This window comes from Rhodamnia argentea, chromosome 3, assembly GCF_020921035.1.
Source record: "Rhodamnia argentea isolate NSW1041297 chromosome 3, ASM2092103v1, whole genome shotgun sequence".
In the NCBI taxonomy this organism is placed as follows: Eukaryota; Viridiplantae; Streptophyta; class Magnoliopsida; order Myrtales; family Myrtaceae; genus Rhodamnia; species Rhodamnia argentea.
Window position 1 is genome coordinate 31,006,700 of NC_063152.1, and position 20,325 is coordinate 31,027,024.

The 20,325-nt window shown below is 40.9% G+C and overlaps 3 protein-coding genes across 3 annotated transcripts; all 3 read left to right on the plus strand.

The window, feature by feature from the left end:
- Positions 1-3,612: 3,612 nt before the first annotated feature.
- On the plus strand, positions 3,613-5,449 carry LOC115746539 (probable aspartyl protease At4g16563). The gene has a single exon (XM_030682342.2). It carries the CDS (start codon positions 3,696-3,698, stop codon positions 5,178-5,180), a length of 1,485 nt encoding a protein of 494 aa, XP_030538202.1. The 5' UTR covers positions 3,613-3,695; the 3' UTR covers positions 5,181-5,449.
- A 5,162-nt stretch (positions 5,450-10,611) lies between these two features.
- Positions 10,612-12,824, plus strand: LOC115746554 (phosphatidylinositol/phosphatidylcholine transfer protein SFH11; the record flags this gene model as incomplete). Its single annotated transcript, XM_030682363.2, is given in 10 exon segments — positions 10,612-11,214; positions 11,337-11,436; positions 11,656-11,693; positions 11,695-11,896; positions 11,898-11,927; positions 12,113-12,116; positions 12,207-12,283; positions 12,351-12,452; positions 12,561-12,619; positions 12,713-12,824. Coding segments are annotated over 10 exon segments (933 nt in total), but the record flags the coding sequence as incomplete, so codon positions are not given.
- Positions 12,825-15,868: 3,044 nt separating this feature from the next.
- On the plus strand, positions 15,869-19,832 carry LOC115746542 (vesicle-associated protein 1-1-like). The gene is made up of 8 exons (XM_030682346.2): positions 15,869-16,144; positions 16,268-16,338; positions 16,610-16,691; positions 16,832-16,947; positions 17,039-17,203; positions 17,304-17,345; positions 18,489-18,566; positions 19,327-19,832. Exons 1-8 carry the CDS (start codon positions 16,093-16,095, stop codon positions 19,435-19,437), a joined length of 717 nt encoding a protein of 238 aa, XP_030538206.1. The 5' UTR covers positions 15,869-16,092; the 3' UTR covers positions 19,438-19,832.
- The last annotated feature ends 493 nt before the right edge of the window (positions 19,833-20,325 follow it).

Below are 20,325 nucleotides of genomic sequence, written 5' to 3' on the forward strand. Positions count from 1 at the left end.
CAGTCTAACTAAATGTTGAAAAGCTATTGTAGTTTCCTCGATTAGTCGCCAATGCAATCAAAGTAAAGATCTTTACAGGGGGAGCGCTTTGTCCATTTATCTTATAGGTTGATTTGAATCGATTCATATGCAAATAAGGAGTCACCAATGTTTGCATCCTGAAAATAATCTACATTGGGCATATAAGAACCATCCACTTGTTGAAACCTACAGTTTGACCCTCTATTTGTTAGCCCCAGACTATGTGCCTTAAGGTTTCAAGGAATTCTACTTTGAACGTCTAGTTTGTATAATTTTTCCGAACTTTTCCTGATGGTGTTAGACTCCAACATACGAATTGTAGGTCTTCAGGGTGCAAAGTGTGGCATTTTGAAACTAGAGGTGCATAGTGTTGGCAAGGGAAAAGTTTAAGATGATGTTTGTAGCCAACCTTGCATTTGCATTGTCCAAGTGTTCGTAACTCCCAAGAATTACCATGACTAAGTAATGAGTTGCTTTTTTATGACAAAAAAAAAAATAGAAGTAATGAGTTGCTTTTGAATGCAGCCATGTATAAACATTTTATGATTTTCTTCAATCACTGCCTATGGGCGAGGGTCCAAAAGTGAAGAATGGACTGTTGACCCTGTGCTCTATATTTCCCCCCTTTTCTTTCGAAGGATTGGCTAGGAAACTACATAAGAAAATGGTTGAGATTAACTTGACACTGTCATTTCTAAATAGGAATCAGTTTAGTAGCTGAGGTGTTTGTAGGCATCAATTTGCTGTTTTAGTCTAAGAACAGTCTCCAGAATCTCCAGGTAATTATGCGCTTGAATGTCACTAAATTGGGTTGAAATCTGTTTATTATGTTGTAAATTCTGTCTGCTAGTTTGGTGTTTGCTTGGTGAAGTCTGTAGAATGTTGGTTACCAGTATCTTGTGCAGTAGTAGATGGATGCAGAACTTTTCCACTATCTTCGAATTACATTAGACTGGCGGTAACTTGGAGGTGCAGCTGCGATGGTTTACTGATTTGAATTATCGGCGGTACTCACTTGAACAATGCTTTGATGGTCTATCCTGTTTACGCTAAGCAGAGGACGTGATGCGCCATGCAAATTTGATGATGCATGCTAACATGATTGACTTGTGAAACTAGTGAAGCCAGCATCTACCATATTAAGTTATCGAACTAAGTCCAAACGTGAAGTTTTCGGGTGCATGAGGGGCAACGGGCTCATCCTTAAAGATATCACTTTTGAGAGTATATAAAGACTTCAAAAATTCAATAACTGAATGGACGTAAATTAATGATGTCACAGACGCAAGCAAGGGGTTGTGTATTCTGGTATCACTTTTGTGGCTGGCTGGTTGGCACTTGGCACTTTAAATTGTCACACGTCTCCCCATAGAGCCCTCAATTTATTAGTGGCCCTTAGCATTGAAATGAGCTCATTAGTCAAATCTAGTGTCACCAGAAAATTAGGTTCTCATCTCTTTGTCAGCTTTGTCCAAAAAAAAAAAAAAAATCTCTTTGTCAGCTCTAACAGATCATCCAGGGCAAGTTGTGGCTCAAACTAGATTGGTGTTCCTCCAATATTGTGAGCTCTCAAATAGGGCAATATAATATAGATGATGCTGGATTCTTGGTGTGTAAGGCGTCTAATCCTAATTTCTGTGATTTAGGTAGGTTTTGTTTTATCTCTTGGAATATGAAAAGCATGGGCTCTTTTAGCCAGCGGTGATTGACGAAGGCAGGTGGGATATCTCTGAATTGAAATTATTCATTTGGGACATTTATAGTATTGGTCGGTGGAACCCAAGTAGGCTGTCCCTTACAGTGTGGCCGAAAGTGACGAGAAGTTTTGGACGCTTCATTTGTTCGCGAGTCAAATCGATGCTTTGATTTTGGTTATGACCAGAAAGGGAATTCAGGTGAATGATTGAATAAGGGGATTCCTGATTAGCCGGTCCGGTTATTCTGAAGCGATGTCGACCGACCGACCGGGTTTTGACCAGGAACAAAAGAACATCACGGCCACACCGATACTTTGAAGGGACATGATCAATGTGAGATGATCGGTACACGGAACGCCTCCGAAAATCGAAGGGAAGAAAGAGCAAGCGACCTGCAATCTCTCCCTTTTGGGCTAATTAGTAAGTCCGGTACATGAAGGAAAGGCGCGGTATCTTTAGATGATGTCTTGGTTCCTCTAGGCGCAGTGTGTCTACATAAATGTTGTGATATTCTCAGTAGGATTACGAAATCTTATATCGGTTGACTGGATCTGGATGGGACCATAGTAGCTCAACTCGAGAATTCAGATTCAACTCAAAAACTCTCGAAGGGGGTTTGCTCATCGTGGCCCTACCCTTCATCACTGGTAGTGTGGGATTGAACTCAGACATCGGGTCCGATTCCTGATCACTGAAGCGAAGCTCATAGTATGAACCTTCGCTGGTCTCTTCCCCTGGTAATAATGCATGTGGTCCGAAACCCGAGACTCGCAATTTTTTCCACCGCCTTATTTGCTTGTGCCTCAATGAATCCGAGCATGGGATTGGCAGCAGCATGCATCCACCTCGTAGAGCAACGTCGGATTTGGATAGCTTTGTCATCATTAAAGAAGGATTATCTTAACAAGTAATGTTAAAACTTAAGGAGTTCAATTATAATTTTAGGAACTTTGAGGTGGGAGCAAGCAAGCGTTTGGTTCATTCGATTCCTTTGCACGAGGTTTCAAACTCCTAACCCCTATTTGGCTGGCGACTCCTCTACTCTCTCAATTCGTCTTGTTTTGGTTGCATCGATGGGGATCGTGAATGGGGTTAATAGAAGAGTTGCGATTGTACCTTTTCTTTTCTTTGTTCTTTTTCTTTTTGTCAATTGGTATTTGTTAATGAGTGTTCTTAGGCTATTTGCCAAGCAACTAATTAAGAAATTTTCAATGCATTATGTTTTCGCATACTCCCACAGTTACCTAAACACAACACTCTTGTGCTAGCAACATTCATAAATTAAAAGTTTTTGAACAAAATCGCCTCATTTCGACTCAATTCGATTGTCGATGCAAGCTGAATTTGATTTATTGGTTCCTCTTTTCGCCCGAGGGAAAAAAGGAACAGCTTACCGCTTTACCAGCGAAGCCATGCCTTGGCCCGCTGATTTTTGACTGCCACCAAACTCTCACGGATGCGTTGTCCCCATCTCCATCGCTCCAAGAAATAGTAAATGTACCCAAGTACTCCAATGATTGGTACTACTACTAGTCCAACGCTCAAGTGCTTATCGATAATTCTCTGTCCAAAAAAGCTACTGAAGTGAAGGCTCGAAACCTGAGATAATTTTTCTCTTTTTAACCCCACTCTTTTTTAATAAATACACTAAAAATCTTAAAACTTATCATCAAAATATAATTAAGCCTTAAAAATTTACAAAATATATAATTAAATTTCAAAATTTTAAGATTTGATTGCACACAAATTGCAAGACTTAATTGTATTTTTTAAAAAAAATTAACATTTAATTGCCCTTTTATTAATTAAGCTGCTATTTTGATTTTGCTGAATCCAAAACATAACAAAGCCAAGCCTCGTTCAGTCGTCACCCCCCCACCTTTAAAACCCTCTCGAACTCTTCACTCGCCAAGGAAGAAACAGAGCACTCTGTTTTCCTCTCTCTCCCTCCCATCCCCAGCTCCAGAGGCCCCTCAAATGGCGTACCCCATCTCTCTCTTCGTCCTCCTCTTCATTGCGCACCACTCCTCCGTCTCCTCCTCCTCCGCCCCCATCTTCCTCCCTCTCACCCACTCCCTCTCCGCCTCCCGGTTCAACACCACCCACCACCTCCTCAAGTCCGCCTCCGCCCGCTCCGCCGCCCGCTTCCTCCACCACCGCCTTGGCCGCCACCTCTCCCACGGCGGCCGCCGCCAGGTCTCCCTCCCTCTGTCCCCGGGCAGCGACTACACCCTCAGCTTCACCCTCAACTCCCACCCTCCCCAGTCCGTCTCTCTCTTCATGGACACCGGCAGCGACCTCGTCTGGTTCCCTTGCGCTCCCTTCGACTGCATCCTCTGCGAGGGCAAGCCGAATCCCAACCGACGCAACCCCATCGTCGCCCTTAACTTCTCCTCCACCTCCGCCGTCTCTTGCAAGTCCGCTGCATGCGCGGCCGCCCACTCCTCTCCCTCCTCCTCTGACCTCTGCGCTGCTGCTCGCTGCCCGCTCGAGTCCATTGAAATCTCCGACTGCGCCTCCTTCTCTTGCCCACCGTTTTACTACGCCTACGGCGACGGCAGCTTCATCGCCACCCTGTATCGCCACTCCGTTTCCATGCCGACGTCTCCTCCTGCCTTAGTCCTTCGTAATTTCACCTTCGGGTGTGCCCACTCAGCCCTTGGAGAGCCGGTCGGAGTCGCTGGGTTCGGCCGGGGCTCCCTCTCTTTGCCAGCTCAGCTCGCTCGCTTGTCGCCCCAGTTGGGCAACCGGTTTTCGTATTGTTTGGTGTCTCACTCTTTCGAGCCGGACCGAGTTCGCCGGCCGAGCCCACTCATCCTAGGGCGGAAGGAGAAAGTGTTGAGCAACGAGGAGGCAGAGTTCGTGTACACCGAGATGCTCGACAACCCAAAGCATCCGTACTTCTACTGCGTCGGGCTGGAGGGGATCTCCGTGGGCCGGAAGCATATCCCGGCGGCGGAGAATTTGAGGGCGGTGGACCGCCGGGGGAACGGAGGGATGGTAGTCGATTCAGGGACAACCTTCACCATGCTGCCTGCGGGCCTGTACGGCTCGGTGGTCGCCGAGTTCGAGCGGCGGCTCGGCCAAGTCCATGAGCGGGCAACCGGAATAGAAGACAAGACGGGGCTGAGCCCGTGCTACTACTTGGACAACGACACGATAGCGAGCGTGCCTACTGTTACGTTGCATTTCGTGGGGCGGGGGTCCAGTGTGGTGCTTCCCAGGAGGAATTATTTCTACGACTTCATGGACGGTGGCGATGGCAGCGGGAGGCGGTCGCGCGTGGGGTGCTTGATGCTGATGAACGGCGGGGACGAGGCCGAGTCGGAAGGCGGGCCGGTGGCGACCCTGGGGAATTATCAGCAGCAGGGTTTTGAGGTGGTTTATGACCTGGAGAAGCGAAGGGTGGGGTTTGCCCGACGGCGCTGTGCGTCCCTGTGGGACAGCCTCAACCAACACTAGGCGGCGCACGGCTGCATCGACGTTCGGTCAAAGGTAGCCGGTCGGGGTCATTTGAACCGGGATGCATAAGATACTCGGTTTGACTGTTCCGAACCGGGGGAGGGGAAATGTGCAGTTTTTGTAAAGTTTTTGTAATGTACAGCTTCCTTTTGTACAAATCGTCAATCGAATTAGTGAATATGTCTGGGGAAAGTACTGTTGATAGTGTTCATATTGGAATCAACCAGAGAAAGTGCAATAAAATTGATCGGAACGAAGAGTTTTGATCATAGGACTTAGGGAGGGGAGAAGTACCCAAAAAAGTTACAAACTTATTGTGATTTCATTAATCTTTTTCACTGTCGTGGTAATTTTTTAATAATTTTTGTGTAATTATCTCGAGATTGGTTCGCGGAAGAAGAAAAAGATAGGAAAGAAAAAAAATAAACAAATAATTTAAAATGATATTAAAAATTATTATGTTGATGATTTTCGATTAAAATTAATTGAATGGATTAAATTAACATAAATATAAAAATTTTAAGACTGAATTGATTAAAAAAAAATGAAAGTACAGACTGAATTGTCATAGAAACTTAATTTAGTGTCGTTAAGCAAAATGGTAATTCAACTCATAAATCCGAAGAAGACAGACAAGGGATTTGCCTCGTGGGTGGGATCTTTCCAAATTGAACGCCTTTGAAATGGGGAGAGTACCAAAGCAAAGAGAGCTGGCAGTACTGAGCCGAGTTCAACTCATGCCCAATCCAGCTGTTCGACAATTACTCCACCACTTGAGGGGGGCTTTTGTGGGCCCATGTCTATCAATTAATAATGCCTTAGAGGTCCCCCAAAAAAAAAAAAAAAAAAAACTCGAAAGGGTGTTGTTACGAATGTCTTAAAGACACCAGTTAAGACTAATACTCTCTGAAAATTGAGTAATGCCATGTTTCACTTACTTCGAATGAAAATCGTTATGTTTTCACAGCACAATTAGGGCCTAATTTTCTGCAAAAAAAAAAAAAACTTCATAATTTGTAGGTCAAGTATCGATTCTGCCTCGAACTTCTTTTTGTTTGAGAAAAATAACTAAACTTTAAGTCCAGTCCCAAATTTACCCCCGATTTTATTTTGTTTTCAAAAGATGAAAATACCAACTTCCAATGCACTCTCAAATCTACCCTCACGATCCGGTCCCAACTCTGATGTGGTATTTCTATGTTGGTAGCAAATCCATATCAGCAAGGTGACCTGGAAAATTATCTCCGAATTGAAACTATTCTAGAATAAGAAAATTAGACATGACTAATGCAGATTTTTGGATGGGGGGCAAATTTGAGATTATAGTAAAAATTGGTGATTTTTCTCTCGTGAAAAAATTGAAGTAGATTCGGGGTTGAACCTAACATTTTGGGGTTTTTTTTTATACAAAGAAAAGCTTGAGACAAATTTGAATTGAACTCAAAGTTTTAGATAAAGAAAAAGGTTAATTGAGATTAGACATAAAGTTTGGAGAGTGTTTTAGGGAATTAGGCAGCACAATTAGTGATCAAAATTCTTTATTCCCTCTCCATGTAGAGTTCTATCAGATTTGTTGGATAACTACTTGAGAAATGGCAACAATTTGGATGTTCTCATTTTCTGCTATCGATAATTATTTTTTGTCACAATTAAATTTCATTCATATCCCCAAAAAATAGAGTGAAACATCGCATTCCAACAACTATAACTTCAAAATGAAATAATCTCCAGATAATAAGGTAAATTATCAGAACAAAAAAAATAGGGGCCACACATTCAAAAAGTAAATTTATGACTTCTTCGAATTAAAATCGGTGGGCGGACCGATAATTTGAAAAGTCAATTTGTTTCGTATTAAATGTGTCTAACAAATGCGTCGACGTATGCGTGCTTGTTGAGTGGTTATTGCTCTGTCACCTCTTTTCTTGCTCAACCATTTGCGGGCATGCATGGACGGTCAGAGCAATCAATCGAAGAAAGCTCCATGTTGGATTTACTTCGTTTGCGTTCATCTCGATAAGTGGGCAATCGAGAGAAAATGATCCAAATTTTGGCAGCACTTCTATGCATATCAAAGGACAAGAATTGAATTATTTCTTAATTCTATCAGTTGTGAAGAAATTTCTCTTTGAAAAACTCATCTGACAAAAAAAAAAAAAAGCTGCCAATTTTTTCTAGCATCTATTTAGTGGTAGCACGCATTTTGTTCTTCTTTTCATTTTCATGTTGCTATGTAAATGGATTTTTATCGAAAATGGGAGTTCAATCAGCTCAGCAACGGTCTTCTAAATCTTGAAGGATATAAATAAGAGGATTTTACGGAAACACGTTCTCCGTTTTAATGCATTCATCCTCTTTGGATATTTACAATTAACATATCGAAAATTGTATAATTTCTTATCCAAGTAAACTAAACAAGTATTTTGGAGCCGCCTATTCGCTCGCACAAAAAGAAAAGCGCCTACTCTGTGGTCACACTGGAATTGCGGCCGCCAATGAGTTTTGAAACCTTTTTTGTCCATTAGCTGTCAATTATGTGCATTATTAGAAGGAGGAGCATCATTGCTTTGGTAGGTGCCTTGCTATTTTTTGGTGGGTGCCCTTTCAAATTGAAAACATAAGAATCTATGAATCCGATAATACAATACCGCTTTAGAGTTTGGAGGACGGAGTCCTCACATTCATTTATTGAATTTTGTGTTAGAAGTATAGCATTTCTCGTAGAATCCGAAAAATAGGATCTCCTTAATGAGTACTGTCTAAGCGCCTGTTAATAACAATAATAAAGCGAGGAAAATGAAGTTTTGGAAATGAGCTCATGTTGTCATGATTAAAAAAAAATTAAAATTATTTATTTTTAACGAAATAATCGAAGCCTAAAAGTAATAAATAAGATTTTTCGAAGTTTCAAATGCAACGGGAAATCGGGATGCCACTCGGTTTTATTACCTTAATTAATTTATCCAATCTAAGAAAGCTTAGATGCGCCCCAAAAAAAAGAAAAAAGAAGAAGAAGAAGCTAGCTGAGAACTTTCCTAAGCCAGTGTATTGGTGGGCCCCAGCCATTTCGATGAGTCCCGCGCGGTCAGCGCTCGAACACGTGGCAGGAGACGACGACAGAAGCCGCCAATGAGGAATTTTTTTTTGTCTTTTTGCGTGGAGGATGACGTCATGAATCCGGTCGCGTCGTCCGTTCCGGAAGCGACCGAAGCGCGTGGGTCTGGGATACAGCTGGCTGTCCCCGCACGTGAGTTCCTGGATCGTTCCACACGTTTTCCTTTCCCGGGCCCCACAGTCCATTCCCACCCTTTGCAGTGTATGGCCGTCTACTTTCCGACAGCTTCCGCCAGAAACAAGAGATTTAACATAATTCTGCTGAGAAATGCGTTCAACTTGAAAGCAATATGATGCCCGTTTATTTTTCAAAAAATAAATAATTCAAAATAAATAATTTTAAAAATATTATTCATATTGCTTATAAATATGTATCATTTTTTTAAAAATATATTTTAAATTATTCATTTTTCTTAAAATAAACTTCCCTTGCAAATAATTTACTCTGCTTCTCTATACCAAACACTGCACGCTTTTTCTTGGTTGCGTTAGAAAGCTTTTGTTCAAGTCCACTCGTAATTAGAAAGAGTTAATTTTTCCTGTAAATTCATAATGGCAAATCTAGTCGGGTAGGTCGAGCTTGAAACAGCCACGATATAATATTTATGCTCATATGCTAAATCACCAAGCTTATAAATTTTTTTATGTAATTAGACAACCTTTGAGAAAATGACATTCTAAAAGACCCATGAATCTCTATTCTTGAAGTATGGAAAGTCGAGGCGTAGCTACGAATGAAACGTCTTCCTAATGAAAGATCCCGAACTTTCGATCAGTAGATTGGTACGATTTGAAGATCCGAATTGAAATTTTCAACAACTACAATTAGGTGGAAAAGGCGAAAAAGCTTAAAAGGGGAAAATTGATTAGGTGGGTATTCCATTTTGAAGATTTCAAGTGATATGGTCATTTTGCTAATATATATATTCATATAAGGCCATTAGCCAAAAAAATCCAAACTTTAACATTGGTCCCAATTATATTCAAAATATTTTTTTGTCTCGTAAATAAACCTCCAATTTTTAATTTTATTGCAATTCTACCAGCTTAAAACACAAAAAAAAAAAAAAATTCCAACTTTTCTTTTGTCCCATTTATACTAGCTTAAAACACCAAAAAAAAGAAAAATCCTAACTTTAGTATATATCCTAATTATATCCAAAATTTTGTTTGTCTCATAAAAAAAACCTTCAATTTTTACTTTTATCCTAATTTTACCACCGTTAGATAACAAAGTTAGGTGTTTGTGGGTATAAGGCCTATTTAAATATGATTGCATATGTCCATCTTTTTTCCCCTTTTTCTTTGAAGTTAAATTTTCATCCATTACATACTGGCTTGGCTAAGCCAGGCCGTGCCGTACCGTACCAGAAAAGATAAAAAAGCTGACCGCCCATAACCGGGTCCCGGTGTCGGGTCAATTCGGCCCACTCCCGCTTTGGCCTCCACTACCGCTCATCTCATTCCTCTGTTCTCGTTTCACAAGAACCAGTGGGCATGGCATCTCTGCTCTCGCATCATCTGCGAGTGCAAACACGAGAAACGACAGAAAGAAAAGGAAGAAAAAACACAAGAAACGACAGAACTCCTTTTCGAGCAACCACTCCATTCGCTCTTTCTTCCAATTCGAAAGCAAGCAACGCCCACATTTGGCTAAGTACTTCTCTTTTTCTTATTTTGCCAAAGGCAATCGGTCTCCCATAGTATTATTATTTCACGAAAAATAAATAATTTAGAATATATTTCTTTAGAAACGATTGTTTGTATCGCTTAAAAAGGATCGATCAACGAGAAATTATGCTTAAAACATTTTCACCGACGATGAGGATACAATTCTTAATTCGTCTTCACGAGCGACAAGACAGGGCGATGATTTTCGAGGAAGCATGTTTTTTATTTTTAATTTTTCGTGAAATAGATTGCAGCCTGTGTTAAAACAGGGGAATGAGCAGTGCAGGATCTGACCTTTTTCTGGCCTTTTGGCAAAAGATCAGGAGATCAGTCCAGGCTGTATGAAATCCGGGGTTTGGCTTTTCACTTTTTCTTTATTTTGGGTGGATAAAAGTTAAAACACAGAAGAATATCATCAGGAGATAAGAAATGGCAGGTCAATCTGGGAATAGGAGAGATTTGTGCGGAAGGCCCATTAGCTTGTATGGAAGGCCCATGAGCCCAAATTGTAGGGCCCACAAGTGGTGCTTCGGTTTACGGTTGTACCTTTTAGGCAAACATGAAGCTAGCTTTATATTCGTTTGGCGCCTCTAGTTGGAGCAAACCCGGTTTGAGTAGCATTTGCTTGCTTAGCTCGCAGTCATCCTCAAGCCTTGCCTTCCCTTGCAACTTTTATCTCTCTCCGGAAAGTTTATAGGCTCATCAATGCGTTTCGTTAGAGCATCGATCCGGGTTCGTAGCCGACTACAGATTTGGGTCTGTGATCCTACACGAGGGTCTTGATCCTTCCTATCATCTCCCCAGTCGCCGTATGGTTAGAGTTCGAGTTTTAGAAACCGAGATTGCTAAATGCTTATCGCGAGCCAATGGATGAGCGCTGACTGGAGGAAAGTGATGAAGTCACAACTATAATAAGAGGAGGTGGAGAAAGGGAAGAGCTGCCGACTGCTGCGGAACAGCCCTTCACTCAAGGTGGGGCACAGCTTTCGCAAGTAGTAGTGAATGAAGAGAAAAAAGGGTCCCGGTTGTCGAGTTTAAGCATGAAGTCTGCGCTGTCTTATCCGCTAAAGTTTAGGGAGTCATTGAAGAAGATCACCAAGAGCCAAAGCATGATAATGTATCTCGAGGGGTCCCCCGATGATCCAAGGGATGTGCAAATCGTCGAGTCTTTTCGGGACCTGCTCTTTCTCGATGGCCATACTTTGGGGAAACAAATTAACAACCACGCGCAGTATAAACCATCTGTGGAGTTGACAATAGAAGTATCACTTCTGGTGTTTAGTCACCAAGTACAGATTCGTGTCGCCTGCTATTAAAGACGGTATTTGCGGAGATTTTTAATGGTACCATGTTATCTTTTCCTGTTTTCAGGTTTCTAAGAATGAGAGATTTTGATGTTCCAAAAGCAAAAGAAATTTTTCTTGACTATCTTGAGTGGAGGGAAGACTACAGGGCCGAGGCGATTTCAAAGGTGACACTTCCTGTCCTCTTACTTTTGCTCGTACTTCTGTTTGAACATGATCGATTTTGACTTAGTTTTAAGAAGTTCACTGGACATTCAACTGATTTGGCTTGCCTAGTCAGATTCAATTTTGAGCTTATTTAGAGCATAGTTTGCATTATTGCTGCTTAATTTGGTCCAAATGCCCCATTTACTATTCTTTTCTTACAAGGAACTGATCTATTTGAGATACTGCCGGAGTTCAAGTATGAAGAGTACTCCGAGGTAAAAGTGTTATCCTCATGGATATCATGACTTTGATAGATATGGTAGACCGATATATATCGAAAGGATTGGCATGGTGGACCTCAATTCTCTGCTGCAAGTGACTACAATAGAACGGTTTGTTAGATATCACGTATGAGAAAGAGAGAGGATACAAGATCTGAGGTACCCGGCATGCTCGATTGCAGCGAAGAGGCATGTAGCTGTCTACAACAAGTATTTTAGACGTTAAGGGAGTGGTAAGGACCTGGTTTTTAATGAAAAATTTTCCGGATTTCGCGGGAGCAAAAGTTAGTCATACATGCCTCAGTTCAATCTGTTGAAGAACATCAATATGTGATTCCTTCCTCCCATTCTCTCAGTTCCTGAAATTTCTTACAACCGCCGTGCATGGTTTTTTTGCCAAATGTTTTTTAGGGAGGTTGGTTCCCATTGCGTCTCAAACAACCTCTGTCAGACATTGAAATAGTCAGCTTGAAGTATTCAGACTTTCTGCTTTACAGATTATTCTCAAGGAACGTCGAATTTCTGAATGCCCACAAGGTATCTCCTAATGGAGATTCAGAAACTCGATAGTAATTACTACCCAGACGTATGTCCAGCACTGTGTTCAAGCATTGATAAACCTTTCTAAGTAGATAGCAAAGTTTTGAATGCAGGGGTTGCATAGGCTCTTCATTGTCAATGCCGGATCGGGGTTCAAGATGCTGTGGAAAGCCCTCGAAGCTTTTCTTGATGCGAGTACATATGCTAAGATCAAAGTGAGTTTAGTCAGCATTAGTTTACACTGATTGGAGGGCTCGAAAGACTGCATGAGCGAAATGTTCAGTATAATCTGTAACCTGAGCACTGAGATTTTCTGTCATCAGGTGCTGGGATGTGACTGTCCCAACGATCTCCTCGAGTATGTTCTGGTCCTTGCATATCAGTGCTACATCTAGGAGGAGGAATTGGTTAATTATGATGATCCTGCATTCCTCGGATGAAAGAAAAGCCTGTTATTACACCACTTGTGCTGTAGAAACTTGCCGAATTTTCTGGGAGGAAATTGCACATGCTCTGTCTATGGTAGTTGCTTGTTTAGCGACAAAGGACCGTGGCATAATCCGGAGACTGTAGAGATGGTTCAGGTTTCCGAGAATTTTCAATCCCACAAGATAGCACAATCGAATATGAGACTAACGTGGTAAGTGCAGGAATTTTCATCTGCAGGAGAGGAAAACACCAATGGGATCCAAAGTGTAGTTCCCCGAAGATAACCCGGCTCCTATTTCCGTAAGCAACTTTCTTTTCCAGAACTTCCAATTTTCATTGTCACATACTCGAACGCCGGCTGAGCGACAGAGAAATAAGATATTCAGTTGTATACTTTTCTGTCAGTGAGGCCTAGTTTACTTTGCTTCAGGCTCGAACCTTTGTGTTTGGATGTTAACTGTGTAATAATAAGACCTGTATTCCTCAATGAGGAGAAATTCTCAGGAGGATGCGGGAACAGCACACGCGAACGGGGTGTTCTTGCGGAAGATCCAAGCTCTTGAAGATGTCCTGAGGGAGGGACACCAAGACAGCGAGTTGTAATCTCCCTCTCATCATGAATTCGGCCCGCAAGCTTTCCTTTTCATCATAGTCCTTCGCTTCCTTCGGCGAAAACCAAAACCGAAAGAGAGAACATTCACATATCCAAATTCATATCGATCTTCTTTTGGCAGAAAATCCAAGCACTGGAAGCTGCGCTCGAGAATACTAAGACGGTAACGACTCCCGTTGATTCATAAAATCTTTGTCCCCGGTGAGTTCATGTCCTTTGTGTTCTTATCTTCTGGTGTCGCCTCTGACAGGTTCTGCAAGGACTTTCACAAGAAGTAGAACACAATGAAGCCTTCAAAAGATTGGCGAGTTTAACTATTACGAATTTCATGAGTCCTAATAGCACTAATCTCTTCGTGTTCTATTGCTATTGATTCCTGAGGGTAACTGATGTCCAGATTCTCTAACATATACAATGGGCCAGTAACTCGGAGAGATCCCACTTCAGAAGCCATCTCTGCGCGCACCCAGTTAGTCAACTCTCCTTAATTTCTCCTCATCTTTAACCTCAGTAACGACTGTCTGTTTCCTGGGTTCTGTTTTTCCTCTTCAAATGGTGGATTGGATTTCGACAGATAGTCTTTGTCTTAAAACGATTCAACATGCGAATCCTGATGCAGCTGTGTTCTTGGTGACGCAACAAAAAGCTGCCCAAGTTTCAATGATCAAAAGCCATTTTTCAAATTCCTGCGAACTTGGGAGGGAGGAAGCAACAGAGACAGCAGATTTCCAGCATTCGAGGGAACATCAGACCGCGCCGGAAACTTGAGCCGGCGAGGCCGAAGCGCTTCCAAAAATCAACTCCGTTACGTGAGTACTACTGCCGCGGACTAAATCTATTAGATCAAGCCGATCGCATCCCTTAGATCTGCAAGATCCATACTCGTCGGCACTGAACATCTGGTGTCCGCGGAGCTCTCTCCCACCCGTTTTTCGGTTTTTATAGTTGCAATGATGCGCCGATGGATAGGTTAGAAAAATGTGGGCCCCGGTGATCGTGGGAAAGAGGGAAGTGGGGGGCCCAATGCCGATTTGTTTAGTGACACGTGGGGCCCATGCCCATTGACAGGCTCCGCTCCAACCGCCGTGTTGCGGACGCGGTGCCATTAACCAACTTAATGAAAAATCATTAGAAGGAATTACCCTTGATATAAATAAGTGATATTTAAAAATAGAGAAAAAGGTCGCCGAATACCCCGGATTATGTCCGTCGTGACATATTTATCATGATTTTTTTTTTGCGAAATCAAAAACCCCAACCTATGCCACACATTTACCCTAAAATTTTTTGTGATGTAAAAAATTCTAAACTTGTACCTGTGTGATATATTCACCTTCCGTCAAGGTTTTGTTGGATGATTTTTCAGCCAATACAATATCATTTTTATTTCACTTAAGTTACGAGGGTGTCATATCAACATCGGTTGCCTTTCGGAGTTCAGGCAGGTAGATTTTTAGCGATGCTCATTGGCGAAACCTTAATGGATTGTAAATAGGTTACATTTTGAGAGATTTATGGTTTCATGTAAAAAAAAATAGGGTAAAATGTGTTACAGTAAATATAATTTAAGATTTTTGGAAGGCCTTTTTCCTCGGACTTTCTTATCATGAAATATGCTTAACAATTACCGCCACACTATTCTTAAGCGATTTTTCTTGTTGTTGATAGACACGATCTAAATTATTTCACCTCTCAGAACAAAAACATCCATTACGGATTAATACCATGCAAAATCGTAAACCGATACACCTGTGATAAATTTATCCCAAACTTTTTTTTTACCACAAAAAACTCTAAATCGGTGCACTTGTTATAAATTTACTCCAATTTTTTTTATCATAATAAATCCCAAACCGGCATATAAATTTACCTTAAACTATTTTTATAATAAAAAATCCAAACTGGTATACTTGTAGTAAATTTACCTCAAATTAAATTTTTTGACGGTAAAAAACCTCAAATTGGTACACATGTGGTGAATTTTGCCTTTCGTAAGTTTCCGTTAAATTGGATTAAAGCCACGAAAAGCCCTAAACCGATACATCGGTGATGGAGGGTAAAAATCCAAACCGGTACACCAGACAACCGCAACGTGTTATCAAACTCAATAATTTGATGGTAAAATTTAACTAAAAATTAACGAAAGGCAAATTTGTCACGGATGTACGAGTCCGGGGTAAATTTATCACGGATGTACCGGTTTGTGGTTTTTTATAGTAAAAAAAATAGTTTGAGATAAATTTATCACGGATATGTCGGTTTAAGGTTTTTTGTGGTGAAAAAATTAATTTTGGTAAATTTATTATAGATATATAAATTCGAGGTTTTTAGTGATATTAATCCATTCAAAAATGCAAAAAATTGAAGAGAAAAGGACATCCTTAAACAGGCCAAGAAGTGGTTTCGCAGCAAAGCGATCCCTTCCTCATAATTCACGCACGTTCGCTACTTATTTAACTTATTAATTTTGGACCAAAAAATAAAAACTTATTAATTTTGGACAAACCAGCAATAATACAATTAAAAAAATGAAGATGTCATTTCGTCAAGACAACAAAAAAAAAAAACAGCATCATCGTCGCCATTTTTCATCTCTCTCTCTCTCTCTCTCTCTCTCTCTCTCCTTTACTTTGCGAAGCGAACTTTCGAGAACTCCAAAAAGGGGGAAAATATATGTGAAAAAACCAAGTTTTTGCAATCTGATTCTTCCACCATTCTTGCTTCCGAAGAAGATCCCCGGATCTTCAATCCTGGTTTCGCCTTTCCTCCCCCTTGATTTCTGCGTTTTGCGTTCCCGAAGAAGGGGTAAAAAGATGAGCACCGGCGAGCTGCTCGACATCGAGCCCTTGGAGCTGAAGTTTCCGTGTACGTTTTTGGGATTTCTACCATCCTATTCCCGATCTGGGCTCTTCGCGATTCTGTCGTTTGTGTTTTTGAGGTTTTCTTTTTTATTTAAATTGTCCTTGTTTTGTTTTGCGGTTTGATTAGTTGAGCTGAAGAAGCAGATCTCGTGTTCTCTTCAGCTGTCCAACAAAACCGACAACTATGTCGCTTTCAAGGTACATATGCTCTGATCCCTTCTCGTAAATTTTCAATTTTTTCTGTGAATCTTTGATATTTGTTTGGTAACACCTCAGGAGACGAATTTATTTAACCGTGATGCTGTGAAACAGCATGGGAGCGTGAGATTTGGCTGTCGAAGTCGAATTTTGTTTTGCCCCGTTTAATGGATTTCATAGGTGAAATAATAGGGAGAATGCAGATGGGATGGTTATTTGGATTTCTGTGGCTTTATTTGCCATGTTTGAATGTTAAGATCTTCGTGTTTAGGTGAAAACGACCAATCCGAAGAAATACTGTGTTCGCCCAAACACGGGGATTGTCTTGCCTCGGTCCACATGTGATATAATAGGTACTTGGAACTATCATTTCGTGGCCAAGTTTATTTGCTGTTGCGGATTCTCCCTTTTGTGTTGCCCTTTGCTCGGATTTGCGAGGTGGGTTGATTGTTGTATGTCACCGTGTTTCTTTTTGAAACGTGTTTTCGTGTAGTTACTATGCAAGCTCAAAAGGAGGCTCCTCCTGACATGCAATGCAAAGATAAATTTCTTCTACAGAGTGTGAAGGTAAATGATGGCATAGCTGCGAAGGATATTACTGCTGAAATGGTAAGTTCATTGTAGCATTTGTATTAGTTTATTTTCAGTTCCCTATGTTCATGATCAAGGTGCTAAAATTATGGATTGGGGTTTGCTTTAGTTCAATAAGGAGTTGGGCAATGTGGTTGAAGAATGCAAATTGCGGGTGGTTTACGTTGCACCTCCTCAACCACCTTCTCCCGTTCCAGAAGGGTCAGAAGAAGGTTCTTCACCAAGGGGTTCTGTGTCTGACAATGGCAACATCAACGGTTCTGAGGTGGCTTCTGTAAATATTGAATAGTTACCTTATCTGTTTAGGCTGCTGAAGTTTTTGCACCCAGAATAAGTAAATGATTGGAGTATGATGTTATCCTTGGTGACTACAGGTTACAAGATCTTTTGACGAGCCTCAAGATAAATCTGTTGAGGTAAATTGTTCCTCTGTGTTATGCTATGAGCACTGAATATGTAAACTTGCAAGCGTGCCCATATTTTGTCTGGAATTAGTTATGGTTGTATATTGCTGTTGATGTTAATTGGCTCGATAAAGCATCTAGTTTTGGTGGATATACATAATTGATATATCACATTTCGAGTTGTCACCCACTTTTTTTATTCTGTTAATTTTCACTTGAGATGAGGTTAAGCTACTTTTTTATTATCTGTGGAGACTATCAGTGTTTCTAGTGGAGTTTCAGGAGTTTGCTTTGAAATTGCGTGTGAGATTTAATATATTCGGATCTTTGCTCCTCCATTTCCTAATGGCTTCCCGAGGCATCACTTCGCAGACCTTACCATGGAGATCACTGTTCCCATCCTTGTCCGTTTATCAAACTCTAGGGGCTGATCTTCCTTTTTCCTCACTATCTTGTTCCATTCTAATTCGTGTTTATGTTCTAGTCTCAATTCAATAGTACAAGACATGCTCTGAGGAGAATTTATCACGGCACTTTGTAAAACACATTGCAAAAAGCAATTTGAATTACAGCTTTTGTTCATAAATGTCAAATGACATATTTTGTAAGCACGAACTTTTCCAGACAAATTTTGCTGAAATGACATGATGTTCGTTCGTTGAGTGTGTCATTCTCTTTGTTTCATACTTGTAGCCAAGGCAAATTAACTGGGGAGAAGTAATATTACTTGTAATGCAACAACGACCGATACACTAACCTGTCTATCTTTTTATAGGTAACTTGTACATATGATGATAATGCTGCTATTGGATGGGAGACATTGGTTTATTTCTTTCGTGTTAAGGAGGCAAAGCATGCCATAATGTTACCAATCTTCCAGAAATTTCTAAAGGAATAAGCATGATAGCAGTTCATAGTTTGGATGAAGAGCGAAAGATCTCTCTCTGCATAAATAGATAAGATGGAAGACTAACAAAGAAATTATGTTTTCCCCCTAGTTCTAACATACGTACATTGTCTGTGTGTTGATTTAGTCTGCAAAAGAGATAGGAAGAGTTTTGCAGAATGATATAGGGCTGTGTCTGTATCTTGATTCCTTTCTTTTCATAGTGGTGATTGGATTGCGGGAAGTCTGACATTTTGATCCATTGCCAGGCGAGAGCCCTCATAAAAAAGTTGACAGAGGAGAAGAATAATGCTATTCAGCAAAGTAACAAGCTTCGTCAAGAAATGGTGAGTTACTTCATTTGGGACTCTGCAATTTGCTTCACTTTGCCAAGTGGTTGTTTGGGTTGATGTCGTATATCATCAGTGATGGTTACCATTCCAAAGTTCCCCCTGCTCAAGCACAGCTAAACATTGAAGAAAGAGAAAATAGGACATTTACCAAAAGAGCATTAGCCACTATTACGAATCTGAATCTCTTGCTCACACATGTGAACACCCGTGGTTGAATACAAGTACACTTTACATGCGGCGAATCTGTGTGCTTAGTTTGGTGGTTATTGTGGAATCCCAGTGACCACGATAGAAGTTAACATGTTTGGCAGCGCAGTCTTCTTTGATAGGTGCTTCAGGGCTCTTTAGGCTGCACCTCTCTGTTAAGCATATACTTTTTCATAGCTCCTTCTATAGCGATTAGCGAGATCACTCATAAGGCTAGACAGCCTCCACTTCATTTTCCTGCTGTCTATATCTTTTGTTATGATCCACTGTCTTGGCCTGTTGTGATTTATGCCCCTGAAGGGAAATTGTCTTTGTTTTCTAATCCAGAAAGGGAAATAGCCTTGCATCTGCTGTTTTAGGACATTCATACGAATGTGGGATGTGACTTTGCATATTCTTCTTGTAAGTTGAGGGGACTAAGATACATGCCTAAAAGATAAAACTCTGAAACTTTCCTGTCATCGCATTAAGTTATCTGGCCTTCTTCCTGTCCCCTTAAACATCATCCTTTACTTACTTTTTCTTCGTTATCTTTGTTTTTGGGCAGGAGCTGCTAAGGCGGGAGGGCAGCAGGAACCAAGGCGGCATCTCGTTTATGATTGTTGTTATTATTGGTTTGCTCGGCATCATCTTGGGGTACTTCATGAAGAAGACTTAATGAGTACCCGATTAAATTCTCCCAATATTTTCTCTCCTGGTGTTCCTCTTTGTTTCCAATCTTCAGGGAAGCGATGGTGAAAGGAAACAAAACAATGGACAAGGGAGGGTTTTACTGCTCTTCTGTTCTGTTTTTTCCCCTGTTGTGAAGTTAACCAATTGAATTCAGGTGGGTTCATGGATCTGTAGCTGCCGGAACCCGGGATCGGTATTTAGCGAGTTCTTTTTCGCTGTCAATGCATTCTTTTTTGCTGTAACTCGAAGAGGATAATGATTCATCAGTCTGTCTGTTTGTCACTTTTCTTTTGCTTCTTCTTTTGGTGGTTAGAACTTTTCGGAGGTAGCTGTGAAATGTCCTGACTAGTAACTGTTAAATAAATCTATCCTTTCTTCATACTCTGCCCGAGTCTGGATTGCCCTTATATTCATGTTGGGAGCAATCAGATCTGCTCATCCAATTAAAACGCAGGCAGAGAAGTGAAGCTCGGCACCATGTGAGTGGTTTGCTCTTGGGCTACGAGGCTTCAAGCTAATGCCATGGCTCATGGTGCTGGTTTGGTGATTTTTTCGGACTCTGCCGACTGAATTCCAGAGTCTGTTGAACGTCACAGATGATTCTGGAAAGAGGACCATCTACGTAAAACCATCGGCCTAATTTCCTAAAAAACTCTCAACTTTAGGTCTAAATGTCCCAAAAAAAATTTTCTCGAAAAAAATCTCAAATTTTAGGTAGTGTCTCAAATTTATCCTGATTTTTTTTTTGTCTAAAAAAAAATTTCAAATTTTAGGTACAATCTTACATTTACCTTGAATTTTATTGTCTTAAAAAATCTCAAAATTTCAATATATTCTTGAATATATCTTGTGATCTAGTTTCAACTTGACGTGG

What these genes read in the sequence shown, in the direction of transcription:
- LOC115746539 (XM_030682342.2), top strand. Translation starts at nt 3,696, where the DNA reads ATGGCGTACCCCATCTCTCTCTTCGTCCTCCTCTTCATTGCGCACCAC.
- LOC115746542 (XM_030682346.2), top strand. Translation starts at nt 16,093, where the DNA reads ATGAGCACCGGCGAGCTGCTCGACATCGAGCCCTTGGAGCTGAAGTTT. An exon ending in GTCCACATGTGATATAATAG is followed by an intron (nt 16,692 to 16,831) that starts GTACTTGGAACT and finishes GTTTTCGTGTAG; the next exon opens with TTACTATGCAAGCTCAAAAG. An exon ending in AGGATATTACTGCTGAAATG is followed by an intron (nt 16,948 to 17,038) that starts GTAAGTTCATTG and finishes GGTTTGCTTTAG; the next exon opens with TTCAATAAGGAGTTGGGCAA.